Source organism: Dendropsophus ebraccatus, chromosome 8 (assembly GCF_027789765.1).
Source record: "Dendropsophus ebraccatus isolate aDenEbr1 chromosome 8, aDenEbr1.pat, whole genome shotgun sequence".
NCBI classification, from domain to species: Eukaryota; Metazoa; Chordata; class Amphibia; order Anura; family Hylidae; genus Dendropsophus; species Dendropsophus ebraccatus.
Window position 1 is genome coordinate 99,203,983 of NC_091461.1, and position 27,061 is coordinate 99,231,043.

The 27,061-nt window shown below is 47.5% G+C and overlaps 1 protein-coding gene across 3 annotated transcripts; it reads left to right on the forward strand.

The window, feature by feature from the left end:
- Window positions 1-472: 472 nt before the first annotated feature.
- On the forward strand, window positions 473-26,230 carry LOC138799688 (vitamin D3 hydroxylase-associated protein-like). Of its 3 annotated transcripts, none has more exons than XM_069981189.1 (15): window positions 473-728; window positions 7,860-7,973; window positions 9,984-10,127; window positions 10,292-10,425; window positions 18,646-18,852; window positions 20,532-20,572; window positions 20,788-20,912; window positions 21,204-21,329; window positions 21,408-21,505; window positions 22,283-22,382; window positions 22,756-22,799; window positions 23,729-23,768; window positions 24,080-24,188; window positions 24,412-24,557; window positions 25,463-26,230. In XM_069981189.1, the coding sequence occupies exons 1-15, from the start codon at window positions 522-524 to the stop codon at window positions 25,583-25,585; spliced, it is 1,758 nt and encodes a 585-aa protein (XP_069837290.1). In that variant the 5' UTR covers window positions 473-521; the 3' UTR covers window positions 25,586-26,230. The 3 variants fall into 3 exon arrangements, with proteins under 3 accessions (XP_069837290.1, XP_069837291.1, XP_069837289.1); XM_069981190.1 differs by lacking the exon at window positions 473-728 and adding an exon at window positions 2,855-3,184; XM_069981188.1 differs by lacking the exon at window positions 473-728 and adding an exon at window positions 6,176-6,408.
- Window positions 26,231-27,061: the final 831 nt, after the last annotated feature.

Genomic DNA, 27,061 nt, shown 5'->3' on the forward strand with positions numbered 1-27,061 from the left:
ACTATAATACTGCCTCCTATATACAAGAATATAACTACTATAATACTGCCCCCTATGTACAAGAATATAACTACTATAATACTGCTCCTATGTATAAGAATATAACTACTATAACACTGCTCCTATATACAAGAATATAACTACTATAATGCTGCCCATTATGGACACAAATATAACTACTCTATTCCTATGTACATAAATATATGATCTCAGTATCTGCATATGGACAGTGCACAGTACCACTTCTCTTGTCCTGTATAGCAAGTGCACAGTACTATTTCTCATGTCTTAGATGGACGATGGGCAGGACTTCTCATGTCTCAGATGGAGACTGTACAGTAACACTTCCCTCCTGTATAATAAGTGCCTTTCCTCTCTGGCATGTTGGGGGTTGTGGTCTTGGCAGGTGGTAGCGTGTCTGGGACCAGCTCCAGAATTTGTTGTCTCGCCCCCTGGAAGTGGCTCTGATCTTTGAGGAGACACTTGATGCAGGACCTTCGCCCAGGGCGGCTGCACCCACCATGCTCCTGAGGCTCCTTGCTCTTCTGCTGCCAGAGTTCCTGGTGGATCTGGTCTTCGTTCTTCTGGCCCTTGGTCTGGTCGCCTACTTCCTGGTCGCACAATGGATGCACGAGCGAAGCACCAAGATGCAAATCGAGCGAGCGCAAACGCAGAGGGATGGCGCGCTGGGACTGATGGAGAAGATGACTCTGCGCTATAAATCCTTGGTATGGGTGGAGGGTGATTGCCCTGCGCTCCAGCCAATCATTGGGTACTTGGTCATAGAAGTGACAAGGCTATAGGTGTATACACAAGGATATAGGGGCAATGGCTGCATATGGGTTTGTATAGGGGGATGTGTGTACCTGAGTATATGGGGTGTATAAAGGTGTGTATACATTAGTATGTATAGGGTGTATATGGGGGATGTATGTATTGATGTGGTGTATATAGAGCAATGTACAGCTGTGTGTATATGAGTATATGGGGTGTATATAAGGGATGTATCTACAGGTGTGTACCTGAGTATAAGAGGTGTATATAAGAGATGTATCTACAGGTGTGTGTGTGTGTGTGTGTGTGTGTGTGTGTGTGTGTGTACCTTAGTATATAGGGGATGTGTATATTGTGTGGTATATAGGGAGATGTATGTACAGGTGTTTGTTCCTGAATATATAGATAGGAGTGTGTACCTGAGCATATGGGGAGTATGTAGGGAGATGTATGTACAGATGTGTGTGTAAACGGATGCATTTGTGTGCATCCGTTTTGATTTTTTTTTTGACTGACACAAAAATGTAGCTGACACTACTTTTGTGTCCTTTAAAAAAAAAACGCTTTTGTTTTGATCCGTTTTTTTTACAATGGAAGTCAGTGGAAAAACGGATCAAAACAGATGCACACAAATGCATCTGTTTTTTTCATCCGTTTTTTTGCAAAAAACGGATGAAAGAAGCGGATTGCAAAAACGCAGTGTGAACCTAGCCTAAAGGTATCTGTTCCTTAGTATATACAGGAATGTATGTACAGGTATGTGTACCTGAGTATATGGCGTGTATATGGGGAAATGTTTGTACAGCTTTGCGTGCTTGAGTATAGGGGTGTATATAGACAGATTTATGTACAGGTGTGTGTGTACCTCAGGTGTGTGTCCAGGTGTGTATCTTAGTATATGGGTTGCACAGGTGTGCATTAAAGAGTTTATGGGGTGTATATAGACGTTCAAGCCTGTGTACTAGGGTATATAAGGGGTGTATATCTTGGGGTGTATGTACAGGTGTGTACCTGAGTACACGGAGTGTATATAGGGAGGAGTGTGTGCCTAAGTAAATGGACGGACGTATGAGTACGCCATTTTTAAATAAAGCCCCAACCCTTTCCCCGGTCGAATTTACTAAGTGGTGCATGCCTCTTAGTACAGCCGCAGGCCCTGCATCTGGCGCAGGCATTGTGAAACAAATGTACACCTGCTTGGGAGCAGGTGTGAAATTGTGTGTACAGGTATGCGTACCTGAGTATATGGCGTGTATATGGAGAAATGTTTGTACAGCTTTGTGTGCTTGAGTATAGGGGTTTATATAGACAGATTTATGTACAGGTGTGTGTACCGTGTATATGATTATTGCCTGCGAGTGGGCATACATCATGATAAATCTGACACCTCCTCACTGTGCCCCCCCCCTGCCCTCCCATCAGGGTTACGGCTGGCATACACCAGGGAAGAGTCAAGAATCTTTGCCTTCTCCCTGGCATACCCTAGGGGCGCATCCTAGATAAATCTCTCCCATGGAATGTATATTGGTGTGTCTAGCTGGAGGTGTTGTTTGCTGAGGGTTCATTACTAGGTGGACCTTTCAGTCCCCATGCCCTCTCCACATCTTGTCCGTATGGATGATGCCATGTTGAATCATCACATATGGGATCAGACTTTCCATTGTCTCGCTTGGTGAGGATGGGGTTAATGTCAGAGCTCTGCCAATTGTGACCCCTATTCTCATGGGTGAGGGGGGAAGGTTAGAGAGTAAGACCAGTCATGTGACTATTCAGATTTAATAACTATTATTACATATGTGTACTATAATATGTCCATGTCACGACCACCTGCCCCCTCTTCTTATTTCACTCTGTATTAAAATGCATAGAGTGCCAGTCACTGCTCTTGATCACATCTTCGTCTCTCCTGCGGCAGAAGGGTTAAGACCTTTCCTGGGCTTTGGCTTGCTCCGTCCGGTTTTCTATTCTGGGCAGCTGTGATCCGGTTTCTGATGCTGGGATTAGCTCTGATAGGAGTGATGGTCCTTCCAGCTGTCGCTCTATGGGTGAAGTTGGCAGGAAAAACTGAATGTCCCGCATGCCTGATACTGTCCTGATCCTTCAGTGGGACGCCATGCAGCCCGTAGCCAGCGGTGCAGAGTCAGCGTGAGGATCCTTCCCAGACGGTGGAAGGCACATTGATTGCATTCGCTGCTCGTACTGAGTTTGATCTGTCACCATGTTGTGGTTTCTGCTGGAATTTGCCATCAACCATTTGTTACTCTCCACAATCTGCTGCTTTGTCGCATCCACCATTGTCTTACAATGTTACAACCGTCTTCGCTGCAGCATGAAGATCGAGCGGGCACAGAAGCTCCGGGAACAGGCCCTTCACCTGATGGAAAGACGCGTCACAGACTATAAGAAACAGGTAACCAGCGGAGCATGTGATACCATCTCCCCCGCAGCCCCCTGGAGAGTGTCAGCTCTGTGGCCCAGCCTGCCTCTTTCTGCAGGGTCCATTTATAAGTTGCCGTTTTTTTTGATCAGTAGACACACTCTGGCGATAGATAGGATTTTTAACAATTTTACATTTTCAACCTTGGGGTTAATGATGTCTCACATGTGTCACTATATTTGATCATGTACTGCGTATATAACCGGATGCAACATGTGGAATTCCCAAGCACAAAGCCCACAGCCCTTTATAAATCATGAACAATACAGGATCAATGCAGGACGTGTGATAGAGGGTAGGGATGGTGGTGAAATTGATGGTTGCTTAGGGTGCAAGATGGGGGAAAGGTGGAATGCATATGAAAAGTGAATTTAGGGGAGCTGTGGTGAGGGGTGAGAAGCATGATGAGGTTGGTAGAGTGTAAAAATGGTGGGGTAAATGTGAAAGGTGAAGAATATGGTGGGGTTAGTAGAAGGTATGGAGCATGGTGGTGATAGTGGATGGTGAAGAGCATGGTGGGGATAGTGGATGGTGGGAAGTTTGGTGGGGTTAGTGGAAGGTGAAGGGCATGGAAGTGTTAGTGGATGGTGAAGAGCATGGTGGGGATAGTGGAGGGTGGGAAGTTTGGTGGGGTTAGTGGAAGGTGAAGAGCATGGAAGTGTTAGTGGATGGTGAAGAACATGGTGGGGTTAGTGAAGGATGAAGATCATGGTGGAGATAGGGGATAGTGGGAAATACAGTGGAGCTATGGAACCATAAGGAGGTTAGTGGAGGGTCAGCAGCATGGTGGAGATAGTGGAACGTAAACAAGGTGGGGGGGAGGGGGGGTTGGTGGATTGTGAGGAATATCGTAGAGTTAGTGTATGGTGGTGTCAGTAGATGATGAGCATGGTGGGGTTGGTTGTAGAGAGAGGGATATTTAATGGTGGGGTTGGTGAAGGGTGGGAGCATGGGAAAGTATGGTGGAGTTTTCAGATTGTACACTGAGGTGCAGTGTATTTATGTAGCACCAACTGATTCTGCAGCACTTTACATAGCTTTGCGAATTTGGTCTCTGTCACAATGTAAATTCGCCTCTCTGTATGTTTTGGGTGTGGGAAGAAACTGGAGTACCCAGAGGAAACCCCCGCAAACACAGAGGGAACATACAAACTACTTGCAGATGTTGCCCTTTGGTAGGATTTGAACCACTGTGCTGCCCCCTGTGTAGGGCCATTACAGAGGCCATGACTGTCTGAATGACTCTTCGGTTTACTAACATGAATTCCGCATGTAGATGAGCTGCCCACAGTGGCATCTCCAGGCATCCCCGAGTCAGTGTCTGTGCAGCTCCATCTGTGCCTCCTGCTGGGTGATTGACATCAGCCCTGGCACCACAGCCGTCACAATACACCAAACCCTGGTGCCAGTAGATTGATCTGGAAGCTGACTGTTCCTCCCCTGTACATGTTTGAACAATGTGCAATTACACTGAACGAATAGTGAACAAATAGAGAACTTGAGCGAACGAATGTGGAATTACAGCGAACGATTAACGATAATTTTAGGTTCACATCTAAATAAAAGATCAACGACATACGAACGTTTTTTTGATCGTTGCCTACAATTACACAGAAAGATTATCGTTTAAATTAGAACAATTTTACGTTTTTTTGCACGATTATCGTCCCGTGTAATAGGGCCCTAATGCTACGTTTACATGGAACGATTATCGGGCGAATTTTCGCAAAAACGATCGCATTGAGCGATAATCGTTCCATGTAAACACAGCAAACGATCAAGTGATGAGTGAAAAATCGTTCATTTTGATCTTTTAACATGAACTTAAATCATCGTTCGTCGTTCGCTAAAAATTCGCAGATCGCTTAGTGTAAACAGTCTTTCAAAGATTTTCCCTATGTAAAAGATGGGCTTAAGCGATCTTAAAAACGATCGCAATAACGATTTTTCTTACGTATTTTCTTACGAATTTTCTAACGATTTATTAGTCTAAACGCTGATCGTTATGAAAACCAAATTGTTGCTACAAAATCATTAAACGATCGATTGGGCGAATTATCGCTTCGTGTAAACATAGCGTTAGTCTTGTTGGTTATTGAGCACTGTTCCCCATAGTCCTCCATCTGCCACTAATCTAATTATTGTTGGTTATTGAGCATTGTGCTCCATACCTCCACCTACCCCTTATCCCAATCCTGTTGGTTACTGACTATGGTGCCCCATAGACCTCCATCTGCCCCTAGTCTCAACCCTGTTGGTTAGTGATCACAGTCAGTGCCCCATAGTCCTCCACATGCCCTGCATCTCTGCGCTGTTGGTATGGCGCGGCTCCTGCCAGGGTTACTATAGTGCATCACTTTCCTTATAGCTGAAGGTAGTTACATCTGGGGGTGACAATTACAAGTGGGATCCCTTTCCTGCCTGCGCTGTACATGGCTTGCCATTACTGTCAATCCGGTCAATGTTCTCATGGCTCACAATCTCAGTTACAAATTCACCTATCCATATGTTTTGAAGTGTGGGCAGAAGCCAGAGGAACCGCAACTCATATATGAGGCGGCTATACAAAATCCTTGCAGATTGTGTCCATGGTGGGATGTGAATCCAGGGCCCCAGCTTTGCAACGAGACACTGTGCTGCCCATGTTGCTGGAAGGAGGTTGTAGACCAGGTATTGGAGAGCACATGAAGGAGGGGATGTTGACAGTGACTAGTTATGGTGGACCGTCTATCAGGGGGCCATCACAAGGCAGGTTATGGCTGTGGGTGAGGGTCCAGGGAGGCTCTAGTGCACATTTAATTGGTTTCAGGTTGGATAGTAGATCAGGATTCTACATGTTTGTGGTACAGCTGAGCTGGTTCAGTCCATCACAGTGCGGGCAGCTGGCCAGGGTATGCCTCCATGAGATTAGCTTCTATTTCTGGCTGTCACCCCCATTGTCTTCTCCAGTGGGCACAGCCCAGACTCATATGCCCAGGCACCACGATTGTCCTGCAGACATGCTGAAGTCTTTGTGGCTCCTTCTGCCTTCTGCCAGTCTCCTCGTGGTCACTGCCCTGTGCTGCCTGGCCACAGGTTTCCTGCTGTCAAGATGGGCTAGCCGAAGATGTTCTAGAGAAAGGATCCAGAGGGCCAGGATAGAGAGGGACCATGTCCTAGAACAGATGGAGAAGGCTGTGGCAATATACAAGATGCAGGTAGGTAGACTTAAGCTGGAGACCAGGCGCTCCTGCAGCACACCCTATAGAGCTGATGGGGCAGACACTTCATAGTTCTTCACCTCTAGGGGACAGACACTTCATGGTACCCCAGCAGCATGGGCATGGTGTCCAGAGCTTTTGTCTGCCCGACAATGCAGGATATTAATAGCACCCGCTCCTTATTATCACTTTGTTCCATGACGGCTGCTGTCTCTTGGATTAAGAAGATGAATGATGGAAATGACCCAACAGCTGCAAAAGCTGGGCTCCTCCGGAGGACAGCACAGCAGATAATGCGTACCACCCACATATATAGAGAGTAATATCTACCCTCTGCGATTTCATACATCCCCCCCACCAGTGTATGAGTGACCATTGTACAGTGGGCACGTTACCTTTGTACGGAGGGTGAGTGATAATAGTACAGGGGGGGGTACAAAGTGTAACTGCAGGTGACTATTATTTGGAGGGTGAGTGACCATTTTTGGAGGGTAACTAATCATTGTATGGATTGTTGCTGACTGTATATAGATCTACACTCCCAGCCAGTGCCAGCCAGGTCATTCCAAAGGAAGAGAACGATGAGCTCCATGTAGAGTAGCAAGAGGATGGGCATCGTGTGCAGGAGTAGAATGACAGGGATCATTTATAGGAAGAAGATGAAGGGCGCCAGGTGGAGAAGCAGAAGGAATGGCGCCTTGTGGAGGAGGAGACGAATGGATGTCATGTAGAGGAGCAGTATCATGAACACTGTGGGGAGAAGAATGATGGACACATTGTAGAGGAGCAGTATGATGGGCACTGTGTAGAGTAGCGGGATGATAGTAGGCACCATGTAGAGGAGGAGGATGACAGGTACCATGTAGAGGAGCAGCATAATGGATGCCTTGTAGAGGTGCAGGATAATAGGTGTCATTTAAAGGAGGAGGAGGAGGATGGATGCTGTGTAGAGGAGGATAATAATGGCCACCATGTAGAGGAGCAAGATGACAGGTGAAAAGTAGAAGAGCAGGATGATGGGTTCCATGTACAGGTGAAAGATTACGGATGCTACATAGAAATCCAGGATTATAGGTGTCATGTAAAGGAGGAGGATAATGGGCACCCTGTAGAGGAGCAAGATGACGGGTGGCAAGTAGAGGTGAATGATAACGCTTGCAATATAAAGAAGCAAGATAACAGGTGCCATGTAGAGGAGGTGGAGAATGGGCGCCATGTAGAAGTGCAAGATGATGGGTGGCAAGTAGAGGTGAATGATGACGCACAAAATATAGAGGAGCAGGGTGGCAGGCGCCATGTAGAGAAGAAGGAGGATGGGTGCCAACTAGAGGAGCAGGATGATGGTCAGAAAACAGTGGAGCGTGATGATTGGTGCCATGTAGAGGAGCAGCATCATGGGTGTCATGTAGCAGGGCAGCTATGATGGATCTTTGTGTTCTGTCTTTCAGCATGGTGATGTTGCCTCCAGCAGGATCCTCTCCCTCCCGCTAATGGAACTGGTGGAGCAATTGAAGAAAGGATCAGTGAGCCTAGAAAGTGCACTCCACGTGTATATAGAAAAGGTAAGGACAATGCATGGCCACCTCTCAGGACTCCGCAATCCATCTCACTGCTCGAATCTTTTCAACCTAAAGTGAGAAATGGAGCAGGTGACATACCTGTGGGGTAAGAGGGACAGTGCCCAGTCCTGTGGCAGATGTTTGGCGTACATTTTACAAAGCTGAGCTGAGAGTGTGGGCAGGTGGAGATGTTGTGTGTGCTTTATTTTTAGAGTGTGGAGTACACATGAATGACCTGTCTAGGAGGACTGGTTGGACCGTGTTCAGACTGCACATTGACTATGTACAATGCAGCAGCTGCTGTAAGGTGTGAACAAACACCTCGAACTTTGTGTGGTGACTTCTGTTACTGTGTAAAAAGGCCAAGCCGAGACTGTACACTTATGTGTTGTGCAAGCGTAAAGGTAATGCTGGATTTTTGTTCCACTTGTTTTTGCAGTGTGAATAAACACTGAGATTTGAACTGTGAACTGTCTATTTTCCTCTGTCTCTGACTGCTACCTGGCTATACCTCAGCGAGTCCCCCACACCGTTTACATTTTGCAATAATGCAGCTGACTCTGCTATTGAGTTCAGTTGAAATTGACATATGCGGCCTGAACAAACTCACTGATGTGCAGTGTCCCAGAACAAAAGGAAAACTACTCCTATTATGCTCATTTCTATTGCTGTGTCAATGCCTGTTCTGGTAATTGTTTGCACTGCAACTGCTGCTAGTATTCCCCTGGTATTCTCTGGTTATGTGTATTCTCATGCATATTCTTATATATTCCTGTGTATTATTACATTGTACAGTGGTATGCAAGGCTTCTGATCACGTGACCGTGCCAGTGCCCTGTAACCATGGTTCCTCCAATGGCCGACTAGCTCTAGCCAGGGGCAACCATGTGACCTCCCACTTCCTCCTAACAAGTGAGTCTTCCCCTGCTTCCAAGCAAGGAGGGTGTGTGTCGTCCCTCTCCTACCTCACAGGAGTTGGACATGTCGCAGGTCCCACTTCACCACTAGAAGTGTGGATCAGGTGCTCTGCTGTATTCAAGTCTTCGGCTGTATCTGCCTGCTCAAGTGTCCGGAGTTCCTTCTCTCATCTGGGTGTCATTCCATTATTTCTCATCCTCGTTTCAAGTATTCACAGCAAGTATTATTCTCAAGCTAATCCACCCAGCAACGCTACTTTCTCTCATACTCCTACTCCCATCATCCGGCACGTGTTCTCCCAGCCTATGCAGCATCACTCCTGCCTTGTTTGTCAAAGCCTGCTATATACCTGGTTGCAACCGGACAGAACTGTTGCTACTAGTTACCTCATCTATAATAAAACCGCTGTTACTGAACCCCAGCATTGGTGTCCACTAACTGGTGCCCTGACTAGGTGCAGCGAGGAATCGCATGCCCATCATCACCCGCAGATTCCACAGACCGGCCCTACAGCTGTGCCGCCCTCAGGCCTATACCGTGTCAAGTATACACCCTGCAGCTGCCCCGGTTATTGCCCGCTCATAACAACAGCACTGCGGAAGTGGCCCCCAGGGGCCAGGGCATCGCAGATGCTCTCCACCACAGTGTATTTCAGCGCCTCATTTTCAGTGGGATGCTGATATCTGTGATGGAGGGACAGAATAGAGTGTGAACATGGCCTAAATTTTTTCCCAGGGTCAGTTTAGCATTTAGGTCAATGTGACATGGTGAGGGCGGTAAGCTGTAGTTTTTTCCTTGTTATAGCTCCTGTAATTTATCTACGATGCAGGGTGGGACGGATTAACGTGAGCCTGTGACTTATGGTCCACATAATGTTTACATCTGTTGTTCTGGTCCAGAATCCCCTGCACAGACCTGGAGTCATGTGACGGGATACAGCGGCCTCCACTAACGTAACGTATAGGTCTATGGCTCTGGAGGAATTTAGCATTCTGTATCAGCGCTGCTACTGGATTGGTGGTCACTGTGGACCCAATAGATGCTGATCAGTTGGAGTGATTCCCATAACTCCGCTTTCTTAATTCTCTCCTGAAGGCTTTGGAGGTGACCCGGGAAGTGAACTGTGTGATCGACTTTCTGCCGGAGTGTGAGACGCAGCTGCAGGAGCTGAAGAAGCAGCAGGAGAAAGGTCTTCTCTATGGTGTGCCCATCTCCCTGAAGGACAATGCTGGATATAAGGTTTATAGACCATACAGCTATATAGTGCTCACATACAGATATATACTGCCTAATACAGCCATACAGTGCCCACATAGAGTGCCCAAATATAGCCTTACAGTGCAGGTTGTTTGCATCGGTGGGATCCTTTGGGCTCTGTCTGTAATTTGTTCTCCTATGTTCAGGGACACAATTCACACTGTGGTCTTGTCCACTATCTGGGGGTGGATGAAGCGGAGGACAGCGTGGTTGTCCAGGTGCTGAAGAAGCAGGGAGCCATCCCCTTTGTGAAGACCAACATCCCGCAGTCCATGATAAAGTAAGAGCAAGATGTCAACACTACATCACTCAGTAAGGGTCCTATTCCACGGGCCGAGCAGGGCCCGATCAACGATGTAAACGAGCGCCAATCTGCTAGATCGCCGCTCGTTTACTGGGCCTATTCCACGGCCCGATGATCGTTGAGCGAGGGCTGCAGGGACATCGTTACCGATGTCCTTGCAGCCCTTGCAGCATACATTACCTGTCAGGTCTTCTGCTCCGCTCCGTCCTCCTCCCCAGGTCCGGCGCGCTCTAGCTTCAGAATGGCCTGTCAGCTGACAGGCCACTCAGCCAATCACAGGCCGCGGGGGTCCCGGCCTGTGATTGGCTGAGCGCTCCGTCAGCTGACAGGCCATTCTGAAGCTAGAGCTCGCCGGACCTGGGGAGGAGGACGGAGCGGAGCAGAAGACCTGACAGGTAATGTATGCTGCTGCTGCTTCTCAAATCGTCGGTCGCCCGCTGTGCACCGCTATTCAACCGTAGCGATGGGCGGGGGGGGACCGATGATTTTAGGTCTGGCCCTTAATGAACGATCAGCCGATGACACTATCATCGTCTGATCGTTCTCTCTATTTCACAGAGTGATAATCAGCCGAATGGGGCCGAATGGGGCCGATTCGGCCGATTATCGCTACTGTGGAATAGGGCCCTTACACAGTCACCCCCGGAGCTGCGCTCATTAGTCTGCCGTTACATCATGTAACACACCCATTCCCCTCCCAAGCTGCACTCACTCTGTTCTCACTCACGCTGTTATATCATGTCTTTTTTTTCCAACTCTTTAAATAAAAAAGTACATGAATAGTCTCACCATATCTAAAACTACAGAAAATCACATATATATTATACATAAGCATTAAATAACAAATAATAATAATAAACATAATAAAAGTAAAAAGCAAGATTAAACCAACCTTAAATTGTTATCGCCATGCCAGCGCAGCATTAATACTACTTTTATATGTGAGCCACTACTAACTGTCCATTACACCATACTATGTTCCATTATACTAGGCTACACTATATTATACTATACTATATGTAGGGGAGTTGCTCAGGTATAGCTAGGTAGCGGTAGCAGACAGAGGAAAACAGGCAATTCACAGTTCAAATCTTAGTGTTTATTCACACTACAAAAACAAATGGAACAAAAATCCAGCATTACCTTCATGCTGCCATCACACATAAGTGCAGTTCCAGCTTGGCCTTTAAAGCAGTAACAGAAGTTCTAAGTGTTGGTTCAGACCTTACAGCAGCAGCTGCCTTGTACACAGTCCATGTGTCTGAACACAGTCCAACCAGTCCTCCTAGACAGACCGCATAGGTGTACTCCAGACTTGAGCACACACCACCTCCCCCTGCCCTCACTCCCAGCTCAGCTTTGTATGTTGGGAAATGCCTAAAAACCTGGAATGGCTTAATAACTCCAGTCCAGTCCTTGAACCTAGCTCTCTGCATTACTCAGAGCAAGACAAGCTGAGAGGAAAATACCTCCCATCCAGCAACAAACCCCTGACTGTGTCACATACCCCCCCCCCCCCCTTTGTTCAACCTTGAGGGGGTGAACACTTGCCAAACAATGCACTCGGGACAGGGCATCTGCATTCCCTTGTAGTCGGCCTGCTCTGTGTTCTACCGTGAACTTGAAGTTCTGTAGTGACAAGAACCATCTGGTGACCCGAGCGTTCCTCTCCTTCGCCTGGCTCATCCACTTGAGAGGTGAATGGTCAGTCACCAGACGAAAATTCCTCCCCAACAGGTAATAACGGAGAGACTCCAGTGCCCACTTGATGGCTAGGCATTCCCTCTCCACTATACTGTACCTGGTTTCGGCTGGGGTAAGCTTGCGACTGAGACAGTACAGCCCCGAGGCCCACTTCAGAGGCATCGGTCTGTACTACAAACTCCCTTTTGAAGTCAGGTGTCACCAGGACTGGTGACCCACACAAAGCAGACTTCAAAGCTGAAAAAGCCTTTTCAGCTTGGTCATTCCAGCGTACCATCACTGACTTATGTCCCTTCAAGAGCCCTGTCAATGGAGCTGCCAAAGTAGCGAAATGGGGAATAAACCTCATATAATATCCCACCAAACCCAGGAACGATTTTACTTGCCGGATAGTGACAGGCCTTGGCCAACCCTGTATCGCCTCTACCTTATTCATCTGGGGTTTGATGACTCCGCGCCCAGTGACATAGCCTAAGTATCGGGCCTCCTCTAACCCTATGGCACATTTCTTTGGGTTAGCAGTTAGTCCCGCCCTACGGAGTGAGTCTAGTACGGCCTGTACCTTCGCTAGATGACTCTCCCAGTCAGTACTGAAAATGACAATATCGTCAAGGTACACCGAGGCATACTGACAATGTGGACGAAGAACAATATCCATTAAACGCTGGAATGTGGCCGGAGCACCATGAAGACCAAAAGGTAATACCTTATACTGATATAGCCCCTCGGGTGTGACAAAGGCCATTTTCTCCTTGGCAGCCTCCGTCAAGGGCACTTGCCAGTACCCTTTGGTGAGGTCCAAGGTGGAAAAGTACCTGGCCTGTCCTAAACGCTCAATTAACTCATCCACCCGGGGTATAGGATAGGCGTCAAATTTAGAGACCTCGTTTAGCTTACGAAAATCATTGCAAAAACGTAAAGTTCCATCCGGTTTGGGTATTAATACTATCGGGCTGGCCCACTCACTCTTAGATTCTTCAATCACGTCCAGCTGCAGCATCAACTATACCTCCTCTGCGATGGCTTGGCGCCGAGCCTCAGGTACCCGGTACGGCTTTAGCCGGATTTTCACCCCAGGCTCGGTGACAATGTCATGTTGGATTACGGAGGTACGCCCAGGGAGGTCCGAGAACACGTCCGTGTTCCGACTAATGAACTCCTTGGCTTCCTGAGCCTGTTTCGGTAAAAGGCTGTCAGCAACACATACTCTGGCAGCTGCTTCCCCTGAAACCGTCGGAGGAGCTAGCTTCCCTTCCCCTAAACATACCGACTGTGGGCAGCCAACACAAGTCTCTCTATCCTTCCATGGCTTCAGTAAATTGACATGGTAGATCTGCTGCAGTTTCCGCCGACCAGGCTGATGTACCTTGTAATTTACGTTGCTTACTTTCTCCAGAATTTCGTAGGGGCCCTGCCACCTCGCAAGGAACTTGCTGTCTACAGTCGGTACGAGAACCAAAACCCGATCTCCTGGGTTAAAGTTCCGGACCTGAGCTGCTCTATTGTAGACCTGACTCTGGGCTTGCTGAGCTGCCTCCATATGTTCCCTGACAAGGGGCATCACTGTCTCCATCCGCTCCTGCATTTTAGTAACATACTCAATGACACTCTTGTGTGGAGTAGGCTGTTGCTCCCACGCCTCTTTGGCCACGTCGAGCAAGCTTCGGGGTTGTCTGCCATAAAGAAGTTCGAAGGGCGAGAACCCAGTAGAGGCCTGGGGCACTTCTCGCACTGCGTACATTAAATAGGGCAGAAGCAGGTCCCAGTCCCTCCCATCCTTAGACACTGCTCTTTTCAGCATATTTTTCAAAGTTTGATTAAATCTCTCCACAAGACCATCCGTTTGGGGGTGGTAAACAGACGTCCTTAACTGTTTAATGCCAAGCAACTTGCAGACTTCCTTCATGACCTTAGACATGAAGGGAGTCCCCTGGTCTGTCAGTATCTCTCTAGGTAACCCTACCCTTGAAAACATCTCCATTAATTCCTTAGCTATGAGTTTGGCAGAGGTATGGCGCAGCGGCACCGCCTCCGGGTACCGGGTTGCATAGTCAATAACTACTAAGATGTGTTGGTGACCCCTAGCAGACTTTGGAACTGGACCACCGAGGCCCATGGCAATCCTCTCGAATGGTACCTCTATAATCGGGAGGGGTACTAGAGGACTGCGGAAGTGCTGCTGGGGACTAGTTATCTGACAGGTCGGACAAGACTTACAAAATTCCTCCACCTCTTTGAATACCCCAGGCCAATAAAACCTCTGCAGTATACGGTCCTGGGTTTTCTGTGCCCCAAGGTGTCCACCTAACACATGTTGGTGAGCAAGATTTAGTACCAGGTGACGATATGCCTGGGGCACTAATAATTGTTCAACATTCTCCCCACGTAGTTGAGTGACTTGATATAACATATTGTGGTGAACCACAAAACGAGGAAATATAGCCTCAGCTCCTGGTTGTTGTGGTTCACCATCGACCATTAAGACACTCCCCCGTGCTCGGGACAGAGTCGGGTCCCTGAGTTGCGCCGTACCAAAATTGTCACCAGAGATGTCCAGATCTGACAATTCGGGGCCCGTTGGCAAGTCCTCTACATCCCCAACCATTACATTCACTGGAATTGTCTCCATCTCATCCACCAAAGTGGCGGTCACCCCTACGGCTGGCCCTTCTATCTCGGTGGCCCATGGTTCTGGCTTAACATCTGGATTAGGACCCTCAGCTACTGCTCTGCCTGACTCTTGGGGACAGACATTCAAACATGATGGCCACAATGCAGAGAATAAGGAAAAGTCTCTTCCTATTATCAGGTCATTTGGCAGATTCGACGCTACTGCCACCTCATGGACTTTCTCCCCTGCAGGAGTTTTTATTATCACCTGGGCAGTAGGATAGTCTTTCAAGTCTCCATGAATACACAACACTCCAACTTTGCGCTTAGTGAACTGAGATGGAAGCGCCAGGGTATCCCGTACTAGGGTCACCAGGCTCCCCGAGTCCAGTAGAGCATTGACCCTGCACCTACCGATAGACACTGGGCACATGGGAGGTGCCCTATCCTCGTCCGGGAGGTTAGCGGTACATACACTAACAGCAGGTCGGGCATAGAAGGATGTCCGGCGAGTATAGCCACAGTCCATAGGCTCAGAGGTTAAGGGGCACCTTGCCGCAACATGTCCCGGACCATTACAGCGCCAACAGCGGATAATGGGGACCTCATGTAACCTTGGGGAACGTTGCTTTGGTGGGGAGCTACTTCCAGCAGGAGGTTGAAGCTTTTTCTCAGCCACTGCAAGTGGGGGTACAGGACGGGGTGGCCTCCGGCCAGGGGTACAGTCTCGCACTAAGTCTTGGGTAGCTACATAACGTTCCACCAGACCAACCAACTGGTCTAAATTGCCTGGGTCACCTTGGCCTACCCAGCGCTGGATAGTGACCGGCAGACTGCGCACAAATCGGTCAACCACCACCCTCTCCACTATTTGGGCTGGAGTTAAAGTCTCGGGCTGGAGCCATTTCTTTACCAGGTGCAGCAGGTCATAGGCTTGAGACCTTGCGGCTCTGGATTCCACAAACCCCCACTGATATACACGTTGGGCCCGAACATACATATTGACCCCCAAGCGTGCCAGGATCTCACCTTTCAGCTTTTGGTAGTCCTGGGCGTCCTCCCGAGTGAGGTCAAAGTATGCCTTTAGTGCATCTCCTGTGAGAAATGGGGCAACCACTTCAGCCCACTGGTCAGGCTGGAGACCCTCTCGCTCAGCCGTTCTCTCGAACACTCCCAGAAAGGCCTCCACATCATCCTCTGACGTTACCTTTCTCAGCGCCGTCCGGACTCTCTCTCTCTGGCGGCAGGCTATAGCTGGGAAACCACTGGGGGAGACTCACGAATGGCCACCATTTGTTGTAACAGCAATTAGTCTCTTGCTGCTGGGCATTAGTCTCTTGCTGCCGTATATTAGCCTGTTGCAGCTGGGCATTAGTCTGTTGCAGCTGGGCATTAGTCTCTTGCTGCTGGGTATTAGCCCGCACCAGCTGTTTAATCAACTCCTCCATCTTGTCTGGAGATGCCGGCTGAAGCTTTGCAGGCTTAATCCAGGACATGCAATGGTGCCAGGAAAAAAATATGAAAAAAAACCTCTGTTTTTTCTCCTGCCTCACTGCGTTTGCCCGCATCCTCCACCATATGTAGGGGAGTTGCTCAGGTATAGCTAGGTAGCGGTAGCAGAGGAAAACAGGCAATTCACAGTTCAAATCTTAGTGTTTATTCACACTACAAAAACAAATGGAACAAAAATCCAGCATTACCTTCATGCTGCCATCACACATAAGTGCAGTTCCAGCTTGGCCTTTAAAGCAGTAACAGAAGTTCTAAGTGTTGGTTCAGACCTTACAGCAGCAGCTGCCTTGTACACAGTCCATGTGTCTGAACACAGTCCAACCAGTCCTCCTAGACAGATCGCATAGGTGTACTCCAGACTTGAGCACACACCACATCTCTCTGCCCTCACTCCCAGCTCAGCTTTGTATGTTGGGAAATGCCTAAAAACCTGGAATGGCTTAATAACTCCAGTCCAGTCCTTGAACCTAGCTCTCTGCATTACTCAGAGCAAGACAAGCTGAGAGGAAAATACCTCCCATCCAGCAACAAACCCCTGACTGTGTCACATATATTACACTATACCAGACTATATTCCACTACATTCCAGGAAAACCAAATCAGACAGTGATCAGAGGACTCCACTTTCTCCACGGACACTGTGAAAGAGACTAAAAACCCCACCAAGAAGAATGCCACGTGGGTCTGGCGTTTCCTATTTCTCTATTGACTACCAACTAACCTCTGGTCGCTGCATTTTATTTAGCCAAAAAATGCTGTGCAGCAAAAATGGCTCCCCCCCCCCCCCCAAAAAAAAAGTATGATTCCAGCCTAATAAAGAGATACCGAGCATCTGTCTTCTTGACCTAACAGCATCTAACAGTGTCTGATGGATTGCCCGCTCAGCCAGTCAGTAATTGCAATAGTGACCCGCCCCAGTCACTGATTGGCTGAGCAGGTCATTCATCAGCTGGTCCGTGACATTTCAGGAGCTGCAGATATTGTTTAGGAAGTGCTACGGGGGGCACAGGGCAAAGTCGTTTTATTAATATGAAAAGTTTTGTGCTGGTGTATGTAGGCTGGGCCCCTAGAATCAAATTCCCTGGTGGGCCCAAGGTACCCCAGTCCAACACCGATTGGGGTGCTCTTACTTATCATCCCCATTCATTATTTTCTCCTGGAAATGCCTGGCTCCGTCCAGGAGGACTTGTCTCTCCCTTCCCAGCCCCTTGAACTCCACTTTAGGGACTGTACACACTGGGAGAGCTCAGGCTTGTTTGTTCTGCTGGCTGCACCGGCTTTACCACTGACAAACCTCAAGTCCTCCTGAAGCTCTGTCAGCTGTTTTCCCAGGAGCTGTACTCAGAGCTTGGCCACAAATTTGGATCTGAAGGTGGTAGTGGACTCCTTAGGGACAGAAACTCTCCACTCCGCATCCTTCATTCAGGGTGCCATAGATGGATCAGGGCCACTTTCCTCCTCCATTTTCTCCCTTTACTCTGTGGCACCTTTCGACTTCTGCCAATAGAGCCAAACCCACATTGTTGCCAGAACGGCTAGATCTTCTTAATGAAGGTGCCTTTGGAGCATTGCCTGGTAATGTATTCTTCTCCTTACTCTCCGGCATCCTGGAACAGACTGCTCATAGACTCCATAGTGGGAGCCCTTTCCAGGAACCTGCCACCTTCCTGGAAAAGGCAGGTAGAATTCACCCTCTCTTTCTCTGCATCTTAGATGCTGACACAGGTATATCTGCCCACCACACCCATCCAGAGCTGCACTCCCTATTCTGCTGGTGGGGTCACTATGTTTTTATGTTACAATACTTATCTTGTACTGATCAGAGTTACATGCTGCAATATTCTCCAGAACTGGACTTACTACTCTGCTGTTACATGACGTCTTGTCCTCCAATAACTTCCAGAGCCACACTTAATATTCTACTACATAGCTCCATAGTTAGTACGGTTGAAAAAAAGACACACGTCCATTAATTTAGTTTATGTCTTATACACAGTCACACTCACACTTCTGCTGTTTTTTCTGTTAACTCTCAGGAGGAGATTTATCAAGACCGGCGTACTCGTGCGGCACTGGCGCAGGCATTGTGGCACAAATCTCAGGGGCAGGTGTAGATTTGTATCATGGTTTAAGTCTGCGAGGCGGGCATAAGTCATGATAAATATGGCGCCAGAGGAGGCCACGCCTCCTTCTCGCCTTGCCGCAATATGGCTGGCATAAGACAAAAATGCGCTTTCTCCCTGGCATATGCCAGGGCACATCAATGATAATTCTCCCCCTAAGGCTGCCAACTATTGGCTTGGATACACCTACATAGTGGTGATGGTGTAGTTTTGGGTGATCACAGCCTGTCCTTGTCTTATTTTACAGCTTTGACTGCAGTAACTCTATCTATGGACAGACCTTGAACCCCCATAACCATAAGAAAACATGTGGTGGCTCCAGCGGTGGGGAGGGGGCTCTGATCGCAGGGGGTGGAGCTATTCTTGGCGTGGGTACAGATGTCCTGGGAAGTATACGGATGCCATCAAGCTTCTGTGGGATCTGTGGATTGAAGCCTTCTGGAGACAGACTGAGGTGAGTGGGGAAGAGTAGTGGTTCCTATACTGTACATGTGGTTTCAGTAAATGATACCTGGCCGCTCTGATCTGCTGTGCTCAGGCAGGTTTGGGTGTCCTTCATCATTGTCCTCCATCGCTGTGTAAAACAATGCTTATAAAAGACTCAGCCCTCATGGATGATATTGAGTGTTAAGTTTGCCGATTCACAGATAATACATTGTGTGGTGTTTTCAATGCTTTTCTGTGGCAACTATGGAGAACAGTGATGCTGAACAGCAATGGCAGTCAATCATGGTGGACTTTGGTGGAAGACAATAATGGAGGGCAGTGAAGGAGAAAAATGGTGTTGGACATCTGTGGTGTGGTGAACAATTATAGTGGAAAGTGGCAGACAATTGGAAGACAGTGGAAGACAATTATACTGATCAGTGGCAGAGTAAAATGATGGAGCGCAGTGATGGAAAACAATGATGGAAGGCAGTGGTGGAATACAATGATGGAGGGCATTGGTGGAGTACAATGAAGAAGCTGGAAAATAATGATGGTGGACAGTGGTGCAAAGTCATTGTGGAGGACAAATATGGTTGAGGACTGTGGTGGAGTACAGTGATGGAGGGCAGTGGTGGATGACAGTGGTTGAGGACAGTATAAAGCCTGTACAGCACACTGTTGGTAGCTTCTGATTCCTCAGTCCTTGTTCGTTATACACCAAGCTTAGTCTTTCCCGAACTTGATGTAGAAATCCTGTTTCCTTTGTCTTCAACTTTTGCTGATTCTCTGCTATGACTCTTGCCTAGCCAAACTACCATCAGTCAATGTATTATACTGTCTCTCCCTCCTGTGAGGTAGTTTTCTTTACATCAGTGGATCTATGTACCCTCACCTTGCTCCATATGTGGACTGCAGTTTTGTCCACTACCACTGTCTTTCATCATTGTCCTCCACCACTGTCCTCCATCTTTATCCTTCATCGTTATCCTCCACTACTGTCCTCCATCATTAACTTCCATCACTGTCCTCTGTCATTGTCCTTCTCCACTGTCCTCCATCATGGTCCTCCACCGCTGTCCACGATCATAGGCCTTTACCATTGTCTTCCTTCATGTCTTCCTACATAATTGTCCTCCATCACGGTCCTCCATTGCCTCCACAGAATGCCTAAAAAATGCCTAAAACTGAAATGTAAACCAATGTATTAACTATGATGGCTGATAATCACAACCCTGTGCATCATCCAGGATGCCACTTCCTCAGGATACACATGGGAGATCTTAGTGATCTCCTCATCACACTTATATCAGTAGAAAACTCCTCCTTCCTCCCCCTTTTTTCCATTCTTCCTTTTTCCTCTTCTACACTCTCCTCCATATTAAGACACTTTTTCTCCTCTTCTCCCTTCTTATCTTGCTTCTTTCTCATCTACATTCTCCCTTTCTCTTCCTTTTTCCTTTCTCCGTCATTTTTTCTCATCTCCTCCTCTTCTTTTTCCTCACTCTCTCTATTCTTCCTGCTCTCCCTCCTTCCATTCCTTATCATATATTTTCCTTTAACCAGTTCATCCTCTTGCTTCTTCCTCTTTTCCTTCCTCACATTCTTTTTATCTGTTTCCTTTTCTGCTCCTTTTCCTCTCCTTTCTTCCTCATTTATCTCCTTATCTTCCTCCTTATTCTGGTAATGTTCATGTTTCTTTTACAGTGATCTTGGATTGCTCAATCCAGTCAGTGGGATGAAGTCAGGTTTGCCATTTTGCTGGTGTCTTTATGTTTTGTGGTCACAGTAGTTGCTGTCATTCCCCCAATACACTTCTGTATAATCTGTAGAATGCTGCATGTGCTGTCTCTATACATCTTCCATGTGACCTCTGCCCTTTGCTTTGTCATATGACCACAATCCTTTGTCTTGTCACATGACCACTGCCCTCTGTATTCTCATGAGACTGCTCTGGTTGTAGCGGTGTGTATGCCAGGTCCGATGGCACGGGACGTGGACAGCTTGGCCTTGTTTATGAAAGCCGTTTTGTGTGATGACCTGTTCCAGCTGGACCCCACTGTGCCTCCAGTCCCATTCAATGATGAGGTACAAGGCTTGGCCTACCATCCCCAGTCATTCCCAGTCATGTTAGTCTAGTCATTCCCAATTTAAGCCAATATTCCCTGTTCTCTGACCACTGGGTTGTGGTGTTCTAGTATACGACCTGAACCTCGACCCTGTTCGATCATCTCTATTCTAGTACAGGATGAGGATTTACTATGGCTGCCCCAAGCTCAGCTCACTATCCCTTAGGGTCTGCACTGGTGTCCGCACATCCTGCCAGTGTGTGGTTGTCACTCTCTTTTGTCAGTTCCTGACTTTGTCCTGCTCCCCCAGATATATAACAGCAAAAGACGTCTGACCATTGGCTTCTATGATACCGATGGTTATTTCCTGCCCCACCCGAGCGTGAGACGTGCCATACAGGAGACTAAGACCCTGCTAGAGGAGGCTGGACACAAGGTAACGCTAATACAATGTAAAAAGAGGGTCCTAGATGAGGGTCATTCAGGGTCACCATTTTCTATTGTTTTCTGACAGTTGGTCCCTTTTACTCCCCCGAGGATTGAGTACGCCCTGAATGAGCTGTGTTTAAAAGGATTTTTTGCTGATGGAGGAGCTACTCTTGTTGATAAATTGTGAGTTCAAATCTGTGTCATGATGGAAATTATCACAGAATCAGCACCGATCGGGATCAGGCACGAGACTGATCAATGATAACTAACGGCCTTATTACACGGAGCGATAATCAGTGAAGCAATTATCGATCTGTGTAATATAGAGAACGACCAGCTGATCGTTTCTTTAGGTCCAGACCTAAAATCATTGAACGTCAGGCAAGCATCGCTACATGTAATAGCAATGTGCTGATGATTGTAGTATAAAATTATAAAGTATTTACTTACCTCACCATGTTCCCAGGTGTCCTCTGGCTTTCCCTGGTCTCTGCCTTCTGTTCTGGCCTTTACACTGACAGGCTGCTCAGTCAATCACTGGTCGAGAAAGGACCGCAGCCAGTGATTGGCTGAGCGGCCTGTCAGTGCAGAGATAGGAACAGAAGGGAGTAGAAGGCAGAGCTGCAGAGACTGGGGATGGCCCGAGGACACTGGGGAACGTGGTAAGGTACTGTAAATAAATACGTTATTATTTTACACTAAGGGCAAGGGCTGCGCGGACATCGCTAACAATGTCCGTGCAGCCCTTGCTGCCCGATAGTCTACCTGTATAATTGCTTAGCAATTAGTAATTGCTTAAGCGCTCGCTTACACTTGATTGGGCCGTGTGATAGGGCTCTAACATATCTGAGGGAGATGAAGCTTGTTATGTGGGGAGGTGTATAGTGTCATCTGTGGGAGATGTACACTGTTATGTGGGGATATAGTATACATTATATTGTATTATCTTCTGTTTTATAGTCGCCCAGACATTGTGGATCCCAACCTAAAGCAGCAGATGTTTCTGTGGAAGATGCCGAGCATTGTTAAGAAGATTGTGTCGTTCTTCATGAGACCGGTGGTGAGTAACTATATTACCACAGCCCCATGTTGTAGTCTCTATGCTCCATACTCCATATTTACATCATGCTCTTATCACCTTCAGAGCTACATTCACTATTCTGCTGTTACATCATGCCATATGCTCCTAACACCTCCAAAACTGCTAGTCTGCTATGTCTTATACACTGTCTCCTCTAGAGCTGCACACATAATTTTGCTGTCACATCATGTGTATGGAGATGTTCCCTGTGGTTGAGTGAGGGGTGGGGAAATTGGAATTTTCCAAGTATATTTCTCATCCCCCACTAAACCTGTGCTAACTGATCGTACAATGTGTACCAGATAATCCGCTCCACTCCTTCAAGACTCATTGTGATTCATGTCTCATTTAGTTCCCACGAATTGCCAATCACGTGGAAGCACACTCTGGCTGCAGGTAAGATGGAGCTTGGCTTTTGGCTTTTTCCCAGGATGCTTTCTAGTGTTTTGAGTGCAGACATTTACCTGTAATAATTTTTACCTGATGACATCACGTTATCGCTGTTGCTCCCATCAAATGCCTGTGGTGTATGCACCTGCATCTTCTTTCTGCAGTCGTGCCTTTACTACATGATGGCGGAAAACAGAGGAAATGGGGAAGAGATGGACCTAAGGAAGGATTGGTGGATTTAGTGGAGGATGAGTGGATTTATGGTGACCTTATGTGTGCAGCACTTGCGATTTACCAATAATTTCCAGGCTGCACCTGGACTATCCATTGTTTCAAGTTGCAATGCACTTATACTGCTCAGTACTGTACTATAATGTCCATATCCTGCTTCTGAGGGTGTGCTATAGAGATATAGGGGGCAGGATCTTCTCTTCTGAGGGTGTGCTATAGAGATATAGGGGAGCAAGATCTCTTCTTCTGAGGGTGTGCTATAGACATATAGGGGGCAGGATCTCCTCTTCTGAGGGTGTGCTATAGAGATATAGGGGAGCATAATCTCTTCTTCTGAGGGTGTGCTATAGAGAGCTAGAGGAGCAGGATCCTCTGTTTTAGGGGTGTGCTATAAAAATATAGATGGCAGGATCCTCTTTTCTGGGATTGTTCTATAAAGATTTAGGGTTCAGTTCAGAGAGAAAAGATATAGATATACAGGATCAAGATCCCCTCTTCTACGGGTGTACTATAGAGATTTAGAGGATCAGGATCCTCAGGTTATTAGGAAAGATGGGTGGATTTATGGTAGATCTAAAGGTAAGAAATCATTCCCTCATCTAATTCATGCTAATTCATTCCCTCATCCCTGACTGTTAGGAAGCATTGGGATGTATTAAACTCATGAGACGCAGTGTTGATCCCTCAACTTCTTCTTGTTTCAGTTCGGTGAAGGATCTGTGGAAGCATTACACGGCCATTAAGGTAAATCTCTGGGTGTTGTGTCAACGGCACAAAGTTACACACACATTTGGGGGGGGGGGACACATATTTTAAGAAAAGATGAAAGAGTTTCTGTTGAGGGTGTTGTCATCTCATGATGATGATTGCCAGTTTTCTTATAAAAGTTGGGTTTCTAGATACTAATTGCAGGGCATCATTCTGTTCCCCCACAGTTCATAGCCATGTCAGGTAGGACCATCTCTGGCAGAGTGGTCTTGGCCCCACAAATGTGTCATCAGTGGGAGCCCAGTCACGTGTTAAGGATGGGCCATGATGTTGATGTCTAATTCCAGGATTATCGCTGCGATTACCTGAAGGAATGGAGGAAGCTTGGCCTGGACGCTCTGCTTTGCCCAGCGCTCGGACCTGCCTTCAACATTGGTCACCCAGGAAAACTCTTCGGTAAATGTGTAGGCTTGATTAAATTACCTCATACTTTGCTGTGCTGTCGCCATGATTGTCTGGGATCAGAGAAAACATCCATCTGGTTATTTGTCCTTCACTGTCATGTTTGGTCCCTTTTATTTACTGCCCCTTTCTTTATACATGTGTGACATATCTGTAAGTCTTCATGGCTGGCACACAATGGTCACCCATCTTGTTCTGTTTTGTTGATCTTTTACAGCCGGGTTCAGCTTTACAATGCTCTTTAACATCCTGAACTTTCCTGCGGGGATCCTCCCTGTGACCACTGTGACAGCTGAGGATGAGGAGGAGCTGAAGCATTACAAGGGCTATTACAACGATCCCTGGGACAAGGAGTTCATCAAGGTAAGTTGGTTAAAAGAAAATCTCCTGCCAGGTCATCTTTAGGGTCCTACTCCACAGGCCGACCAGGGCCTGATCAATATTGTAAACGAGTGCCGATATGCTAGATCGGCGCTTGTTTACTGTGCCTATTCCACTGCCCGATAATCATTTAGCAAGGGCTGCAGGGACATTTTTACCGATGTCCTTGCAGCCCTTGCTCACACCATACATTACTCAAACATGATGCAGGTCTTCTCCTGTGCTCCTCTTCCTCCCGATCCCACGTGCAGCAGCAGCGTCGGTGCGGCCTGTCTGAGGTGACAGACCGCTCAGCCAATCACTGGCCGCGACCAGTGGCTGGCCAGTGGTTGGCTGAGTGGTCTGTCAGCTAAGACAGGCCGCACCGATGCTGCTGCTGCGCGTGGGAACAGGAGGAAGAGGAGCACAGGAGAAGACCTGTAACATGCTTAGGTAATGTATGATGCTTATGAAATTGTCGGTTGCCCACGACGCATCGCTATTCCAAGCAGCGATGCGCGGTCAGTGCCCGATGATTTTAGGTTATGAATGATCAGCCGATGACACGATCATCGGATGATCATTCTCTCTATTCCACGGAGCGATTATCGCTTCGTGGAATAGGACTCTTAGAGGTAAGAGACAAGGCCTCCATAGTGGACATATGGCCTGGTCCTTCACTGACTAGTGCTAATGAGAGGGTTCCTGTATTAAGGAGTCTGGGGGGGCCTGAAATAACAGAAGTCTAGCGGGAGGGGGTCCCTGTAATAACTGGTGTCTGGAGGAATGGTCCCTGTAATAACTGGGGTGAGGGGGGCCCTCCATGGCTGGAGTCTGGATTAGGGGTCTCTCATTGCTGGAGTTGGGGGGAGGGGTTTCTCTAATAACTAGAGTCTTGACCATTTCAGGGCATAGAGGGCGGGGTCGGACTGCCTGTTGCAGTGCAGTGTGTGGCGTTACAGTGGCAAGAGGAACAATGTCTACGCCTCATGAAAGAAGTGGAGACCGTGACCCGAGGACACAACAAATGACACAACAAGGACGCCCAAAAAAATCATCTATACCGAGGAAGCTGTGCAGTATACGGAAGATAAATATACACTGTGCACCCTCCCCCCCCCCCAACCCCTCTGTAATTTAGGGCTACACAATTTGAAGTTAGATTGGCAAAAAAGAATGCCGGGACTCTCTTCCCGCATCCTATAAAGCTCCATCCCTTTTACTCCCCGTGTTCCATGCAGCTCCACCCCCCTACTTGTGTCACATAGAGCTCCACACCTGCAACCCCTTCCCCATTCCCGTACTGATCTGTCCCTCCTACCCCTTGACTTCCATGTCCCACACAGCCCCCTCCCTCCAATCCAGTGTCCCATATTGTTCCACCCTTCCCACGATGTACCATACAGCTTTGCTATCCTTACCACCTGTGCCCCATACAGTTCAGCCTCTTCTACCTCATGTCTCATATAGTTCCACCCCCTTTCCGACACCGCTCTAACCACCCCGTGGGTTAATACTGTTGCATATGTAACGTATATATATTATATGGTGCCATTGTACAGGGAGAGGTCTTGAATCCTGATCCAAGCCTCACTCTGCTGCTGCTGATTTCTTTTGCCTTGTTGTGTCAGTTGTATTTTCCTCCTCCTTCATTCTGAATAAAGCGGATGATAAGACTCTGTCTGTGCATGTATAATTATTGGGTAACATCTTAAAACACCTGTCCAAAAAAGCTACACTATAAAAACCTACTAAAAATCCGAACACAGACCCATTCTTCCCACACATAGGAATGTTCAGCACCTGTCATATCCCCACCACCAGCACCAACACAACCACCGTCATCTCACCCACTGTCTCTTCCTGCCCCAACTACCAACCCTATATTGTATGTCCACCAATTTGAATCTTTCTTCACTTAGGGTGAATAGGGTGATAAGGGTAGTTTGACTGAAACATCCTCACAATGGTGTACAGATACTATGCACAAATTTATGGATAATCTTCTTGTGAACTGGTGTGATCTTCATTACCCAAAGCATGAGTAAGAAAGAAGCCAGAATTTAATGAACTGGTGATTTAGGAGCAATTTTGCCATTGAGCATGGCTGAGATGACTTCAGCCAGCACCATCATATCAGAAAGTGGGCAGACATATCCCTCATAGATGTTATGGACACTGGTTCCGAGTGTCGGCCAGGTCTTGTTGCACAGAAGCCTGCAGTGGGAAGTCCTGGTCAGAAGCTGAAGAGAACTGGCCACCATCCAAGAAAAAATAACTGGAGGCAACAAAAGGGTGTGGTACACAAGATACAGACCGCACCTCTATATAACAAATACTAGACATACAGTGCACACTATACAGACCCCACCTATACAATGCACATATCAAATGCCCCATATACTGTGCACACTATTGCGGTGTCCCACCATGGGTGTTCCTTATATTGCACCTGTTGCAACAGCCTTTTCACTCAAAAGTAAGGTGGTGATAAAGATATTTATTGG